Raw genomic sequence first — 17,830 nt, forward strand, 5'->3', positions numbered from 1 at the left:
GACTTGCACGATGCAGAACAGAAGGTCGAAGATTGTGGCCCTTGTTCCATTCAGCCGTCAAGAAAGTCCGTCAAGAAACTGATTGGTAAGATAAATCTAATTTTTGCAGAAAAATCTTTTGTGAATGTGTGTGTCCTCCATTCTCATAAGGCTCCACTGAAGCACGAAAGAACCTGGTATAGGCATGCGTATTCAAGTACGGAGATACGTTAAGAGGGAGAATAGGGCGCTGCGGTCGGCGTCGCCTACATAAGCCAAGTGTCTGGCGCAGTTGTTAGATCGCCTGATGCTGCTACAATGGCAGGTTATCAAGATTTAACGTTTCAACGTGGTATTATAGCCGGCGCACGAGCGATGGGACACAGTATCTCCAAGGTAGCGATGAAGTGGGGATTTTTCCGCACAGCCATCTTATGTGGTACCATGAATATCACGTATTCGGTAAAATACCAGATATCCGATATCGGTGCGGCCGGAAAAATATCCGGCAAGAACGGGAAGAGAATCGTTCAACGTGACGAAGTGCAACCCTTCCACAAACTGCTGCAGATTTCAAAGCTGGGCCATCAACAAGTGTCGGCGTGCGAAACTTTCAACGAGACATCATCGACATGGGCTTTCGGAGCAGAAGGCCCACTCGTGTACACTTGCTGACTGCACGACACAAAGCTTTACGCCTCACCTGGGCCCGTCAACGATGACATTGGACTGTTGGTGACTGGAAACATGTTGCCTGGTCGGACGAGTCTCGTTTCAAACTGTATCGAGTGGATGGACGCGTGTGGGTATGGAGAGAACTTCATGAATCCATGGACCCTGCGTGTCAGCAGGGGACTGTTCAAGCTGGTGGAGGCTCTGTAATGGTGTGGGGCATGTGCAGTTGAAGTGATATGGGACCCCGATACGTCTAGATACGACTCTGACAGGTGACATGTACGTAAGCATTCTGTCTGATCACCTGCATCTGTTCATGTCCAGTGTGCATTCTGAGGGACTCAGGCAATTCCAGTAGGACAATGCAACACTCCACACGTCCATAATTGCTACAGAGTGGTTCCAGGAACACTTTTCTGCGTTTAAACATTCCCGCTGGCCACCAAACTCCCGAGACATGAACATTATTGAGCATATCTGGGATGCCTGCTGAACGTGCTGTTCAGAAGAGATCTCCACTCCCTCTTAAAGGATTTATGTACAGCTCTGCAGGATTCATGGTGTGAGTTCCCTCCAACACTACTTCAGACATTAGTCGAGTCCTTGCCACGTCGTGTTGTGGCACTTCTGCGTGCTTACGGGGTGTATCACTTTCTTTGGCTCTTCAGTGTATGTTCAACTAAGGCAATAATCTTCGAAATCTTACCTATTCGGGCTTCCTGTCTTGGCTTGTTATTGTGTGCGTGTAAAAGACTGCTCAAGTCCATGTGTTTCTGAAGAGAGTGCTACTAGTAACGTTGGAACGTAACTGCCTAAGAATAGTCAATATTGAGGAGTTTGCTGTCATACGACAGTGAAACGTGATAAACGACAACCGTGCCGTAGATCGAAAATCAAGTTAAGTTTTTGTCATAGGACGCATTTTGTTTTGCCAATTCATTGTTGAGGAAGTATTTTGTTTTCCCATTTCAGTATTGCCCGTAATGAGATAATCCTAGACCGAATCACAGTGACCCACCGGTAATAATCATTTAGCATAAACTGACCAATTTTAAAAATTCATCAAATGGCAGTCTCCATACCGCTAGGACTCTAGAAAATGATGAGACGTCAGGTTGAGAATCAGTCACAGAAAATGTCATAAGCTATGTGTCTGTCACGTAGCTCGATCTAAATCCCAAGCAACATGGTTTTCTCCATCGCAAACTCAACTGTAAACAAGATACCACCACAGACAATATCAAAAGAGTTCAGTACAAAATCTTTTAAAATAATCCTACGACTAATTTCAACATTTAATTTTGGTAAATCCCTCGACCCTGTAATCGCCAGGTTTGTCTGAGACTTCGTGACATGACAGTTACATATCACTACACCTTTATCTGCCTCTATTTCGTGATTTTTTTATTGAGAGTACTGGGCATGTTTCCTTGGGAGGGGAGATTTGGGCGTTTTTGTTCCTTCCATTGTGCTCCCTAGTTCCCATTTGTCAGCAGAAGGTGGTCAGTCAGTCTAATTCGGGGGGGGGGGGGGGGGGGGAGGGGGCGGGACTGAGTGTCCCAAGGGAGTTGACCAGTTTCGCAGAAGTCTTCTACAGCCAGCGCCTGCCCTTGATGAGGACAGAGACCGCCTAGCCCTCACTGCCGATCTAGAGAAAAATTGAGCGCGGCGTTTTGCCTTTTCTGTGCGGATATCAAAGGACGAGTCGCTGTGCTACCCGTCGTTTGTTTTCGCGCCAAATATTTGGTGTATCCAGTCGAAAGAGTCGCTGCCCCCTCCGCCTGATCCTCCCAACGTGCTTTGGTTCAAATGGCTCTGAGCACTATGGGACTCAACTTCTGAGGTCATCAGTCCCCTAGAACTTAGAACGAGTTAAACCTAACTAACCTAAGGACATCACACACATCCATCCCCGAGGCAGGATTCGAATCTGCGACCGTAGCGGTCTCGCGGTTCCAGACTGCAGCGCCTAGAACCACACGGCCACTTCGGCCGGCTACGTGCTTTGTGTGAAGAAGTTGACCAACTGGCGGGACACTGCCCCAGGCCGGTACCAACTCCCGCTCGTTAATGCGCAATTTCTTATGCGTAGAATGGAATGTTCCTACTGCGTTTCCAAGTTTTTTTGAGGTATAAGTGATATCCTGGTTTGGCACACTGGAAATAGCACTGAGTCGCCCTTCCACGTGTAGCTGTGTTTTTGAAAATTGGAAGCAAAGGGCGGAGAAGAACTTTCTGGCCTATTCTCCTCCCGGCAGCCATGTGGTCCTGATTGCCATACCCTAGCTGATTTTAAGGGGAAATGTAAGTGTCGCAGTTGCGGTAATGAAGTCCATCTTCGGAGCAGCTCACAACTTACTTCTTATGCCACGCAAATTGTGTTGCCTAATCATAGAAATCTCATTTGTCTCTTTAACACTGAATTTTCAAGTTGCCCAGATAAAGATATCTTGCTTACCCGGACACTGATAGTGTCATTTTGTGGAATTGTTATTCAGATTGCTCTAAGTGCATCATAAAATGCAAATAAAAATCTTTTACACGCAGACTTGACTTGGACTGCAAGATCCCAGAACGTAGTTTTGCTCAACAGAAAGATGTAACGGAGCTGTTTCTCAGAGGGGGAGAAATGTTTTATTCCTATTCTGCATATTAGACCCACATAAAAACAATCCATTTTTGTGGAGAACAATTTTATGTACAGACATAATTAGTTATTTTGGAAAATTGTGGAGCCACAGGAATCCAAATAATTGTTCACTCTCTCTTATTTTCCAGTGTAAACAAGTGTCAGATGCCATGTTTGAGTTCAAAATGGCTCTGAGCACTATGGGACTCAACTGCTGAGGTCATTAGTCCCCTAGAACTTAGAACTAGTTAAACCTAACTAACCTAAGGACAACACACACATCCATGCCCGAGGCTGGATTCGAACCTGCGACCGTAGCGGTCTCGCGGTTCCAGACCATGTTTGAGTGATGCAATATTCGCTCACATATACTACCCATCAGGTCGTATTTACTAAATAAGTACTGCATTTGGCCAATTGAGACACAACTAGATTTCATTCTTGAAACTAATTAATTTTTGTGTCTTTCTGCATACAGATATGATAAATAGCTTTTAAATAGTAAGAACAAATTAACATACTTTTTCTAGTGTAATGGAAATTAAATACCATTTTAGAACATATTAGTTGACAGTCTCTCATTAACCATGAAGTTCACAACATGTCCTCATGAAATTTGTTACAGACAACTCTACCTTGTGTCGCATTGCAACATTATTACAGCTATCACGGTATCCCGATGTGGGAGAACATTAGCTCAACAGTTTCTTTAAGGGAAAGCAGTTCGAAGTTGAATTTCATTTGTATTTTGAACAAAGTATCTGACCATCATGTATTTTTTTTAAAACGAGAATATTGTGATAATCATACAGCATAAATTTGACACTGTTGGGCACGCAAAATACATATTACACCCAGATTTTGTGTAATGTAACACAAATATCTGAATAATGGGGTAGATCAAAACTATGTTCCTAGCAAACCCAGTCGAAAAGATAACTTTAAGAATATTTGATATACAGAGTGAGTCTATTGCCATCTACAATAACTCAGAAAGCATGATAGTAGCTGAAAATATGTGGGACAGATGTTGCATGGTACAACGGGGGCCATAATATGAAGGTTTTTTGTTGCTAGGTGGGGTCACGACAGAGGTATGAAGGTCAACTTTGTTTTTTTTAAATGGGATGCTATAGTTTGGTATTTATTTTCTGATAGCGGCTGTAAAGACGAATCCAATGATATGTAACAGTAAGGTCTTTGAAGGTCAACCAAAGTCAAAAAGGTGAATGTCCATCTACAGAAGATGTTCGAAGTAATGACCATTGGTATCAATGCAAGGCTGCAATCTTCTTATCATGGATTGAGTGGTATTCCTTATCACATCGGAACTTATCGAAGCACATGCTCTGACAATTCTCTCTCGTATATCCTGCAAATACTAAATATTCGCCGAATGCGGCGTATCCATCTAACCTGTACGGACATGTAAACACCATACGACGGGTTCGTAATCCAACACTAATAGGAACGGCAATACTAATACCGCTGAATCAAGTTTGTGTGAATAATGTATTCCCTCGAAGAACAGATCGATATGCTTATCATTTGCGGAGAATGCCAATGAATGTTAGTGAGAACTAGAGACTTATACGCTGAAAGATGTCCTCAACGTATTCACCCGACACGTCGTACATTTAAATATGTGTATGAAAAATTGAGAACAACTGGATCTTCAACGCATAGGAAACATAGCTGGTAAAGGAAAGTTACTAACGAGGAAACGGAAATCAGTAACCTTGCCACACAGCCGGCCGAAGTGGCCGTGCGGTTAAAGGCGCTGCAGTCTGGAACCGCAAGACCGCTACGGTCGCAGGTTCGAATCCTGCCTCGGGCATGGATGTTTGTGATGTCCTTAGGTTAGTTAGGTTTAACTAGTTCTAAGTTCTAGGGGACTAATGACCTCAGCAGTTGAGTCCCATAGTGCTCAGAGCCATTTGAACCATTTAACCTTGCCACTGCGGTGTTAGTTCGCGTCAAATCGCAAGGGAATCTGGCATGAGCCAGAGTAGTGTTGTTCGTCTTCTGCATCGCCATAAATATCATCCTTACCATATCAGTCTCCACCAAGAATTAACTGGTACGGATTGTATGCGTCGCATTGAATTCTGCCGATGGGCTCAACTTCAGATTCACAGGGATGACACATTTACTAATTTGATTGATTTGATTTTTATTTTCTGACGAGGCTATATTCACGAACCATTTGAAATGTTAATTTACATAACATGCATTATTGTGGAACTGAAAATCCATGTTGGCTGCGGCAAGTTGCACACCAAAAACCGTGGTCGGTGAATGTATGGTATGGGATTCTGGAGGAACAGAAATATAGGACCCTATTTCACAGAGGCAAAAATCACAGAAAAAGTTACCCAAAAGATAAGCCTTATAATGGAGGATTTCACGAAGAGTGTAAAGATCATGATAAAAGGAAGAAATTGCGAGTTCAAGACAAAAGATGCCAAAACCGCAGCAAATACCCAACACCGCAAAGAGAGAAACCGAAAATGCATTTCACACAAAAGAAGACGAAACACCTACAACACGAGAATACCAAGCAACGGAAACGAATGCAAATGAAGAACACTGGACTGAAGTTACCCATAGAAGAAAAAGAAGACCAACTAAACAACAGGAGACGCTGACTGGCGCTGGACCACGAGACGCAAGTCTACAAGCTGCAGAAAAGACGGCCTGGCTCTATGTAGGACGGCTTAAACCTGAGACAACACCGGACTCAATAAAACAATTTCTCAATAAGAAAAGAATAAAAGAAAACGTGAAATGTGAAGAACCGGCAACAACAATAGTATGAAGTCTTTTAAAGTAGGCATCGCCTTTCACAACTTAGAGCTGGCGAATAAACCTGAATTCTGGCCAGCAGGAATCACCGTCAGACACTTTCGTTTTTCCCCGTTTTTTTTCGAGAAAACAGAGGGATACCTCTTCCATAAGACACAAGAATGCAGCCCAAAAGAATGCAAAGAAGAAGGAGCAGTAGGAACCTTTAAGATCCTCCTGTGGAATATAGAAGGTCTAAAAAGTGCAACCAACACAGCTCCAACAGACTTTCTGCAGGGATATGACATAGCAGTCTCAACAGAAACATTCTTAACCGAAGACTGGTAACACCCAGAATTTTATTATACTCATCTCCATGCAAAACAAGGCGACAGAGAAAGACCCAGTGGAGGAATAATTGTACTCATAAAACCGGAATTAACGCCAATAATTGCAACTATCAAACAAGAACATACACTCCTGACAGAAACGAAACACATTACAATAATATCAGCATGCTTCCAACCGAGCAAAACATGTATTGATATAATAGATGAAATAGGCCAGCTGATCACTCAGAGTAAACATAATAAATATTGCTGGAGACTTAAATTGCAGAATGGATGTACAAAATTACAAAGCAAAAGTAACAGTGGAAAAGTTGCAGGAAGAAGGCTTTATCCTGTTAAACAATCCCACAACGGCAAAAGTACAATAGACATTGCGTTCATAAGGGGACCAATCAGGGGTAATGTATCACCTCTCTGGACTGCAGACCACACACCACTTCGGAAACATATCCCTCTGGAAATAAGTATCCAAGGAGCATGGCGAAAAACGCATGAAAAGGAGGAAGAATCACTCTCGAGAACAATAGACGTCGGGAAAGTGGAAGCAGAATCCGATCATATAAAACAAGTCGAAATGTTAATAGACAATTCGCGACTATAGGAAGCAACAGAAGAAATAGGAGAACTCCTAAGACAAGCCGCCAACCCCAGATACAAAAGAAGAGCGAAAAAATGGTTCGACACAGAGTGTTACAGTCTAAGAAAAGATGTACTATGAAGCCTACATCAACTAATACTCAGGAATTACGCCGCAAAACGAAGCATCTGTAAGAAAACTCTAAAAGAAAAGAAGAGATCATTCTGGGCAAAAGAAGGAAAGAAACTAGTGGAAGAAGCCTCAAAAGACCCATATATTGTGCTACGCCCCAGAAAACGAGCGGAAACACATTACATAGACATGAAAATGTGGGAGACGCACTTCGATAACGTACTGAATAAGGAAGGACCAAGAGGGAGACAGGAGGGCAGAGAGGATACAATACTGCAAACAACTGTGGATTGGATCCCATTGACCACGGAAGAGATCAAAGATGCCACTAACAGTACCAAGAGTAAAAAAGCTGCAGGCCCCGACAGACATTATAGCGAATATATGAAAGACACTGCCCAAATACTAACGCCAATGTGGACAAAACTCTACAATAAGTGTATAGAAAAAGCCTCCATTCCGGAACAGTGGAGACAGTCAACAGTAAAAGTGCTTTATAAAGGAAAAGGAGACTCCCAAGGACCCTAGCAAATACAGAGGCATAGCCCTTGAAAACTTACCTTTCAAAGTGTTCACAAAAATAATAACAGAAAGAATAAAGCAAATAATCGACAAACACCTCCCCGAAAGCCAAATGGGATTCAGAAAGGGAGGATTAACTCTGACAGCAATAGGACTCCTGCTAAAGAGCGTATGGGAATCCCTTGAAGACAGATAAAAGTTCTATGTAGTATTCATAGATTTTACAAAAGCCTTTGACTTTATAAACAGAAAATTAATGACCAAAAAACTAGAGGAAACCCTGGGAAAAAACAACATCTGGACACGAGTTATAAGCGCAATACTGCAATGGAACGAAGTAAGAATATCAGACAATCTCACCCTATCGGGCCGCTACTCCAATCAAACGGAGTACTACAGGGAGACCCACTGAGTCCTCTGTTATTTATCCTTGCAGCGGAAGAAATTGTAAGAATACCCCAAAGGGAGGGTGCAGTCTCATATGCATATGCAGACGATATTGTAATAGGTGCAAAGAATATTGCAAAGTTACAAGAAGCGATAAACGATATGGAAGATTGGTGTGTCGAACACGGCTTCGAAATAAATGTGGCGAAAACAGAAATGATGGTACTCAGAAATGGAGGAAGAACACCTGCATCAGCTGAGATCTTCATACGAGAGAGAAAACTGAAGATTGTACCGGACTACAAGTACCTAGGGGTCACAACACAAACAACTGCAAAATGTTTCACAAAACATGTAACAGAGAAAGCAATGCGAGCAATAATGGCAATACATGAAATACAATACATCAGATCCCTTAGGCTAAAGACAGCAATGGCACTATTCAGAGCCAAAATCTTCCCAATACTGACCTACGGCATAGAAATTATTGGACCACATCTTACAGTGAACAACCTAACAACACTAGAAAGAGTGAAGGCGACCTATATAAAGAAAGCAATAGGAGTGTCCAAAATAACACGATCGAGACTTGCATACCTGCTGGCGAGGGAACCCTTCCTCATTGAAGACTTTCGGACAATCCTGATGCTACCCAATAGCAGCGCCTTGGAAAGTCTACTTAAAACATTGAAGGAAAAACGGAAAGACTTACCTCCAGAATTTTACAGCACAGGTGCCATGATTGACCGAACATGGACAAAGGAAAACTTAGAAATGAGACACGTGTTCACCAGATTGGCAGTCCATGGTTTCCACCACCTTATTTGCAACAACACGTCACATCATGAACCAAACGAAATGTGTGAGTGTAAACTGTGTCACCAAATTTGAAAACGCTACCATATAGGGCTCTGTACCAAAAGGACACGAACAGTAAGTGATATGCAAATCACAATACGCGAAATTTCTAATTTATCTTATTATTATCACTGTACATTGAATTTGTAAGGCTATTTGGCTGCAATAAACTTATTATTATATTTCATCGAAGGAAATTTTAATGGTAGGAAGTACAGCATGTTCGTGCCAGAAACATTAGGTCTGTTATTGGAAGAAACACCTTTAGGAACAAGGAACAGAATGTGGTATCAACACGACGGGTGTAAGGCCTATTTTTCGCTGATGGCTAGAAATGAGTAGCAGGGACGATTCCCAAATCGTTGGATTCGACGAGGAGATGTGTCGTGGCCAGCTCGTTCGCCAGACTTGACGCCTCTGAATTTTTCCTTGTGATGATTCGTAAATTGTTTATAAAGACGTTGCAACTAAACCTGAAGATATGCAAGAGAGAATTATCAGAGCATGTGCTTCAATAAGTGTCGATGTGATAAGGAATACCACTCAACCCATGATAAGAAGATTGCAGCACTACATTGATACCAATGGCCATCATTTCGAACACCTTCTGTAAATGGACGTCCATGCCACCTTTTTTACCTTCGCTGACCCCTACAAAGACCTTACTGTTAAACATCATTGGATTCGTCTCGATAGCCACTATCAGAAAATAAGTACCAAACTATAACATCCCATTTATATATAAAAAAAAGTTGACTTTCATATCTCTGACGCGACCCCACCTAGAAACAAAAACCCAACGTCACATTATGGCCCCCGATGTCCCATGTAACTTTTGTCCTACCAACGATTCAGCTACTATCATACTTCCGGAGTTATTCTAGGTGGCAATAGTTAATGACTCACCTTGCATATCATGTTGAATGGAGACTCCTGGTGTTAATGTTTTGATATTAATAAAACGTTTTAACTGTCAATATGACACCTCAAGTTCATACTTTTGAACTATGTACAAGCCTGAGGGATGATATTAATTCACCTTTGTGCCACTGTTTCGTGATTATTTTATTGAGAGTAGTGGATGCATTGGAAAGAAAGATTTGCGTTTTTTCTCAGTGTTGCCCCTTGTTGCTGTTTGTCGGCAGAAGGCAGACAGTGAGCCTTACTTGATGGGATCAGCATCTCCAGGAAGTTGAACAGTTTCATGAATGTGTTGCCACGGTCAGCTGAGTGCTTTTGTCGGATAGAACTGGTGCCTGTCCTTACTGAGGGCAGAGACCACCATGTCTCAACTGCTCTCCCCAGAGAGAAACTGAGAATGGCATTTTTTGAAATTTCTAAGTGGACGTCAAAAGATGGGACGCCATGGCACCACCTGAGCAGCATGAGAAATTCAGTTGCTTATCCTCCAAATTTATGGTGTATCGAGTCACAGAAGTCACCTCTGGCACCATTCTTGGATCGAAGATGACGATCAGTGGGTTGGACATCAGACCACTATCAACCTCTTGTTTGTTTCACCAGGAGTGGGACGTTTATGTTGTGTTCCTCTCTTTTTTCGTGAAAAAAGAAATGTTCTCTTCCGTCACTTTGGCAATAGCATTGAGTCATCCGCTACACTTGGAGATTTTTTAATTACTTTTTTAAATTGGAAGCTGAGGACGTAGAAGAAGTTTCTAGGCTATTCATCTCATGGCTGCCATGTGGTGCTGACTGACGCACCCTAACTTGCTTTTGGCGGAAATGTAAGTGCTGCAGTTGTGGTACTGCGATCCGTATTCGGTGCAGATAAATCCTATGACACAATGTTTGTTCCCCAATAGTGATGCTGTTTCCCGTGAGGGTACGTTATCACACAGCTCCTGTCGTTCAGGACTAATTTTGTGAGCATGAGGGTAAACTGTCGCATCTCCCCTGACCCAGACAGTCACCAGATCTTCGTGGACTACTCTGGAGAGAAAGGTGTACCATCACTATCCACTCCATCTCCGTTACCTGAAGTTACCATTGTTTTGCGGGCCCCGATAACATGTTCCATGCGGGATGGGATCGACGCGTATAAGGCGCGAATGGCGTCCCGTTGCATAGCCATCCACGCTGCGTTCACCTGGTTACACAGCTCATCTGTGGTGGTTTGCATTGGGTCACAGCGCTGCAACCGTCTTTCACCATATCCCAATGGAATGAGATTTGCTCCAAAATGCTACAGGAACTGCGGTCATCCATTTCGAGACGACTGGAAGCTGTTTTGGATGCCAACAGGTTTACTCCACCGTATTGAGCATCGTAATGTGTTAAGTTTATGGTGTTACTGTTGTGGACTGGCAAGACAGCCAATCCACTAGGAGGAAGCCGAAAGGCACGCGTTTAAGCTCACGCAGGCTGGCGTGAGGTCTGAAACAGGACACGGAAATGAGAATAGCCAAAAACGTACGTAGCTGCTGGAATACTTAACTTTAATCCATAATTGGTGAACATCGCTCGTGACGGTACATGTTTTACAGCATCAATAGTAACTGGTAATGGCGCCTTGCTAGGTCGTAGCAAATGACGTAGCTGAAGGCTATGCTAACTATCGTCTCGGCAAATGAGAGCGTATTTTGTCAGTGAACCATCGCTAGCAAAGTCGGCTGTACAACTGGGGCGAGTGCTAGGAAGACTCTCTAGACCTGCCGTGTGGCGGCGCTCGGTCTGCAATCACTGATACTGGCGACACGAGGGTCCGACGTATACTAACGGACCGCGGCCGATTTAAAGGCTACCACCTAGCAAGTGTGGTGTCTGGCGGTGACACCACAGTTACCATATTTTTTGTCCGCTATCTGCACATATAGCAGAACTCATGCATTGTCAACAACCAGAAGAACGTCGGAAGTGTCATTCAGAAGACGCGCTTGTCTGCTGATGTACTCTCACCTGTACACAGAAATTGATGCAGTGTGGGAAATATTAGAATACACAAATTTTTTATTGAATTTTGTAGTCTGACAACTGTAATGCAAAGTTGTAACAGAATTATTCTACATGTGTATTAATCATTTTCCTTTATTTAGAGGTTCGAAACAACGCTAAAGTGATGTATAAGTTTTCTTGAATACAGTGCAAGGTTACATAAATGCATGATAAACTGATAGACCGCACCGACTACAGTCACCAGGAAATATCGGTGAGGTGCAGAGAACTGGCGTGGTGTCAGCAAACAATGTGTTCATACTGGACCACAGTAGGCTTCTTAATGTGAGGGATCGGAGATACGTCCAGCAAAGAGCACCGCCCTCGTCTTTTGATCCAGTATGTAGAAAAGAAAAGGATGGTCTGCCTTGAAAAAGATCGGTGGTGGAGGCGTTGTAATTACACTTGGCGCTGGGACAAAATGAACACCTGCAACAGATAAATCAACATTTCAGATTCCGTGTAACTCAATAATTTACCATACCTAATTGCATTGATGGCTTAAAACTTGTTTTTATTTTTTATTTTGTACCCAAGTACAGATCTACTTTACTGGCCATTAAAATTGACACACCACGAAGATGACGTGCAACAGACTCGAAATTTAACAGACAGGAAGAAGATGCTGTGATATGCAAATGATTATCTTTTCAGAGCATTCACACAAAGTTGGCGCCGGTGGCGACACCTACAACATGCTGACATGAGGAAAGTTTCCAACCGATTTCTCATACACAAACAGCAGTTTACCGGCGTTGCCTGGTGAAACGTTGTTGTGATGCCTCGTGGAAGGAGGAGAAATGCGTACCATCACGTTTCCGACTTTGATAAAGATCGGATTGTAGCCTATCGCGATTTCGGTTTATCGTATCGAGACATTGCTGCTCGCGTTGGTCGAGATCCAGTGACAGTTAACGGTTCAGGTGAGTTCAGGAGGGCAATACGCAACGCCGTGCTGGATCCTAACGACCTCGTATCACTAGCAGTCGAGATGACAGGCATCTTCTCCGCATGGCTGTAACGGATCGTGCAGCCACGTCTCGATCCCAGAGTCAACAGATGGGGACGTTTGCAAGACAGCAACCATCTGCACGAACAGTTCGACGACGTTTGCAGCAGCATGGACTATCAGCTCGGAGACCACGGCTACGGTTACCCTTGACGCTGCATCACATACAGGAGCGCCTGCGATGGTGTACTCAACCACGAACCCGGGTGCACGAATGGCAAAACGTCATTTTTTTCGGATGAATCCAGGTTCCGTTTACAGCATCATGATGGTCGCATCCGTGTTTGGCGACATCGCGGTGAACACACATTGGATGCGTGTATTCGTCATCGCCATACTGGCGTATCACCCGGCGTGATGGTATGGGATGCCATTGGTTACACCTCTCGGTCACCTCTTGTTCGCATTGACGGCACTTTGAACAGTGGACGTTTCATTTCAGATGTGTTACGACCCGTGGCTCTACCCTTCATTCGCTCCCTGCGAAACCCTACATTTCAGCAGGATAATGCACGACCGCATGTTGCAGGTCCTGTACGGGCCTTTCTGGATACAGAAAATGTTCAACTGCTGCCATGGCCAGCACATTCTCCAGAGCTCTCACCAATTGAAAACGTCTGGTCAATGGCGGCCGAGCAACTGGCTCGTCACAATACGCCAGTCACTACTCTTGATGAACTGTGGTATCGTGTTGAAGCTGCATGGGCAGCTGTACCTGTACACGCCATCCAAGCTCTGTTTGACTCAAGGCTGTTATTACGGCCAGAGGTGGTTGTTCTGGGTACTGATTTCTAAGGATCTATGCACCCAAATTGCGTGATAATGTAATCACATGTCAGTTCTAGTATAATATATTTGTCCAACGAATACCCGTTTATCATCTGCATTTCTTCTTGGTGTAGCAATTTTAATGGCCTGTAGTGTATAACAGAATTGAAATTAAACTGAAAGAGAATCGTTGCACTTTATAAACCCTACAAATAGTCGTCACTGCTAATTACTTTCAGCTATCACAAGGTGATTGCTTATAATGAGAGCACTGAAGAGATTGACCGCAACTAAAACTCGTTTACTTATTTTCCGTGTTCTTTCAAACAAGTTTCTTTTTCAAAACTTTGCCTTGATATTAACTGTAAACAGACGTTATTGGTAGCAATCTGCGCCAAGTTGGTGGTTTTTCAGCACCTGGCGCTCCTGCTTCACGGCGCCACTGTCCCTGACACCGTCCGCTTAGCCCCTAAAGTGGCCCGATTAATTTCAGCGCGTTGGTCGCGCAGAGCAGAAATCGTTCCATCGCTGTTCAGCATCCAACATACACCATAAGGAGCGTTACAGACAATGGTAGGCACTCCTTTCAGAATGATACGCTGGCAGATATTAATCCGGAGATTCTCATGTGCATTACCTGCTTGCAGCACCTACCTTCTTTGGAGAAAGCTTTTCATGTGCCATAAGAGTACCTCTACGCGTACGTATAACTACTGACGACCGTGGGAGAGCCAGTCCTGACAAAACTCTACCATCTAGTGAGCAAGATGTATGAGACAGGCGAAATACCCTCAGACTTCAAGAAGAATATAATAATTCCAATCCCAAAGAAAGCATGTGTTGACAGATGTGAAAATTACCGAACTATCAGTTTAATAAGTCACAGCTGCAAAATACTAACGCGAATTCTTTACAGACGAACGGAAAAACTGGTAGAAGCCGACCTCTGGGAAGATCAGTTTGGATTCCGTAGAAATGTTGGAACACGTGAGGCAATACTGACCTTACGACTTATCTTAGAAGAAAGATTAAGGAAAGGCAAATCTACGTTTCTAGCATTTGTAGACTTAGAGAAAGCTTTTGACAATGTTGACTGGAATACTCTCTTTCAAATTCTAAAGGTAGCAGGGGTAAAATACAGGGAGCGAAAGGCTATTTACAACTTGTACAGAAACCAGATGGCATTTACGAGAGTCGAAGGGCATGAAAGGGAAGCAGTGGTTGGGAAGGGAGTGAGACAGGGTTGTAGCCTCTCCCCGATGCAATTCAATCTGTATATTGAGCAAGCAGTAAAGGAAACAAAAGAAAAATTCGGAGTTGTAAAATCCATGGAGAAGAAATAAAAACTTTGAGGTTCGCCGATGACATTGTAATTCTGTCAGAGACAGCAAAGGACTTGGAAGAGCATTTGAACGGAATTGTCAGTGTCTTGAAAGGAGGGTATAGGATGAACATCAACAAAAGCAAAACGAGGATAATGGAATGTAGTCAAATTAAGTCGGACGATGCTGAGGGAATTAGATTAGGAAATGAGACACTTAAAGTAGTAAAGGAGATTTGCTATTTGGGGAGCAAACTAACTGATGATGATCGAAGTAGAGAGGATATAAAATGTAGACTGGCAATGGCAAGGAAACCGTTCCTGAAGAAGAGAAATTTGTTAACATCGAGTATAGGTTTAAGTGTCAGGAAATCGTTTCTGAAAGTATTTGTATGGGGTGTAGCCATGTATGGAACTGAAACGTGGACGATAAATACCTTAGACGAGAAGGGAATAGAAGCTTTCGAAATGTGGTGCTACAGAAGAATGCTGAAGATCAGGTGGATAGATCACATAACTAATGAGGAGGTATTGAATAGAATTGGGGAGAAGAGGAGTTTGTGGCACAACTTGACAAGAAGAAGGGACCGGTTGGTAGGACATGTTCTGAGGTATCAGGGGATCACAAATTTAGCATTGGAGGGCAGCGTGGAGGGTAAAAATCGTAGAGGGGGACCAAGAGATGAATACGCTAAGCAGATTCAGAAGGATGTAGGCTGCAGTAAGTACTGGGAGATTAAGAAGCTTGCACAGGACAGAGTAGCATGGAGAGCTGCATCAAACCAGTCTCAGGACTGAAGACCACAACAACAACAACAACAACAAGCGTACCTCAGGGGGCTGCAATGCGTTAATTATGTAATGGGAAAAGGCCTCCATCTTCATTATCTTGGTATTTGAGCAACGTCTCTGCTCGCATGATAGATACAAAATACGTATGCATATTGATATTTTTCACTGCAGTTGGTATCTAGTGCAGAGTCCAGTATCTGCTAAGATAATAAGAACTAATGAACTTTTATAATGCACCAAGATTGTTAAATCTCTGGAGTGATGTTCTCACTCTGTAATGGAGTTTGTACTGACATGAAACTTCGTGGCAGATTAAAACTGTGTGTAGACCGAGACTCGAACTCGGGACCTTTACCTTCAAAGCAGGTGGTCTACAAGTTGAATTATCGAAGCACGACTTACGAACTGCCTCACAGTTTTACTTCTTACCTTCAAAACTTAACAGTTCTCCTGGAAAACTTGCAAGACTAGCACTCTTGGAAGAAAGGATATTGCGGAGATATGGCGTAACTACATGTTGTGGATAATTTCCTCGTATTTTTGGACCACTGTCGTATGATAATGTTTTTAACGAGATCTCCGCGATTCGAACTTAGAGATTTCTTCATTTCATATTACTGTCATGATTTTGGCTTTAAGTCGTTATCAAATGCTATAATGTTGGGTATAAATAGACCTTGCTAAGTGAACTCATCGTCAAGATCTATTGATCCGAGTGTCCCAGCGTGTAGATAATTACAAAATCACGTAAATGTATGGCAGATGGGTAACAAATATGTTCTCCAACGATAAAACGATTGAGCTTAGAAATGAGCGTCAATACTTTCGTTACACTTACAGTGAACATGGTCTGAAAATATACTATGGAAGTTATTGGTTTACTATCAGTAACTTCCAATTACGCTTACAAAATTCGTCTACCATCTTTCTGCTATATACCATTAGTATTAAATGCAACACATTGCTGACATGATCATCTGAGTATCTGGAATCTGGAAGATAAAGAATCACTTTGAGTAATTGGTACATTTCAGTGATACATAATCCACAACTTGCCAGCTGAATTGTAAAATCAAAAATTTCGTCTTTTGCAGCTGAAATTTATTCTTGACTGCAGGCATGTTCCGCCTATTCATGTTCGGCATCCTCAGTGGTCTTCAATACATATAAAATTATTTAATTATATATATTTTGATGTAACATATGTGGTGATTTTTGAAATTTGTGTAGCTCTAGCTATTTCTATTTGCAGTTATTGTGGTGTCACCGCCAGACACCACACTTGCTAGGTGGTAGCTTTAAATCGGCCGCGGTCCATTAGTACATGTCGGACCCGCGTGTCGCCACGGTGTGATCGCGAACCGAGCGCCACCACAAGGTAGGTCTCGAGATACGGACTAGCACTCGCCCCAGTTGTACGACGACTTTGCTAGCGACTACACTGACGAAGCCTTTCTCTCATTTGCCGAGAGACAGTTAGAATAGCCTTCAGCTAAGTCCATGGCTACGACCTAGCAAGGCGCCATTAGCCTTACATAGTTTGATCGTTATTGTATGAAATGTCTCATCAAGAACGTTGTAAACCAATGACGGAATAAAAGTTAAGTATAATAGCAGCTACGTACTTTTCTTGCTACCATTTATTACGTATCCTGTTTCAGACCTCTATCTAGCCTAAGTGAGATAACGCGTGCCTTTCGGTTACTTCAGTGTGGCGTAGCTGTCTTGTTACGCCACAACAGTTATATGTTTGTGTTTTCTACTCAGATTCATTTTTGTGATCTGTTCATCCACTCGTCTGTAGTTTTATAGGCGCTAAATGTACATGGTACAGGTTTCTTCAAGTAAATACTTCTGTGCACATAACCTATACTGTAGAAAACTGCACATGTTTGTACTCTTCTTGGTCATATGCTATGATTCAGGCAGAGTGAAATGTCGTGCCGGGATGGGTATGGGGAAAGGGTGTGATGGAAAATTGTCCGTGTGTTTTTGTGTGTGTGATTGAGTGCGTAAATTTTTATTTATTATTTATTTAAGTGTTTAACAATTTTCATGTTAGATTGTGGATTAGTTTGAATGTTGATATTCTGTT

The 17,830-nt window shown here is 42.8% G+C and overlaps 1 protein-coding gene across 2 annotated transcripts in view; it reads right to left on the reverse strand.

Moving 5' to 3' along the window:
• LOC126458540 (serpin B8-like) overlaps positions 1-17,830 on the reverse strand; it is a 206,324-nt gene that overhangs the window by 134,894 nt on the left and 53,600 nt on the right. The window contains exon 8 of one of the 2 annotated variants that reach the window (XM_050095654.1): positions 11,841-12,274. The exons of the other annotated variant lie outside the window; for it this stretch is intronic. Within the exon in view, the coding sequence (XP_049951611.1) occupies positions 12,126-12,274 (149 nt within the window). The 3' untranslated portion in view covers positions 11,841-12,125. Of the gene's footprint in view, positions 1-11,840; positions 12,275-17,830 lie in introns of those variants that run through there. 2 annotated transcript variants of the gene reach the window in all.

The sequence above is a fragment of the Schistocerca serialis genome, chromosome 2 (genome assembly GCF_023864345.2).
Source record: "Schistocerca serialis cubense isolate TAMUIC-IGC-003099 chromosome 2, iqSchSeri2.2, whole genome shotgun sequence".
NCBI lineage: Eukaryota > Metazoa > Arthropoda > Insecta > Orthoptera > Acrididae > Schistocerca > Schistocerca serialis.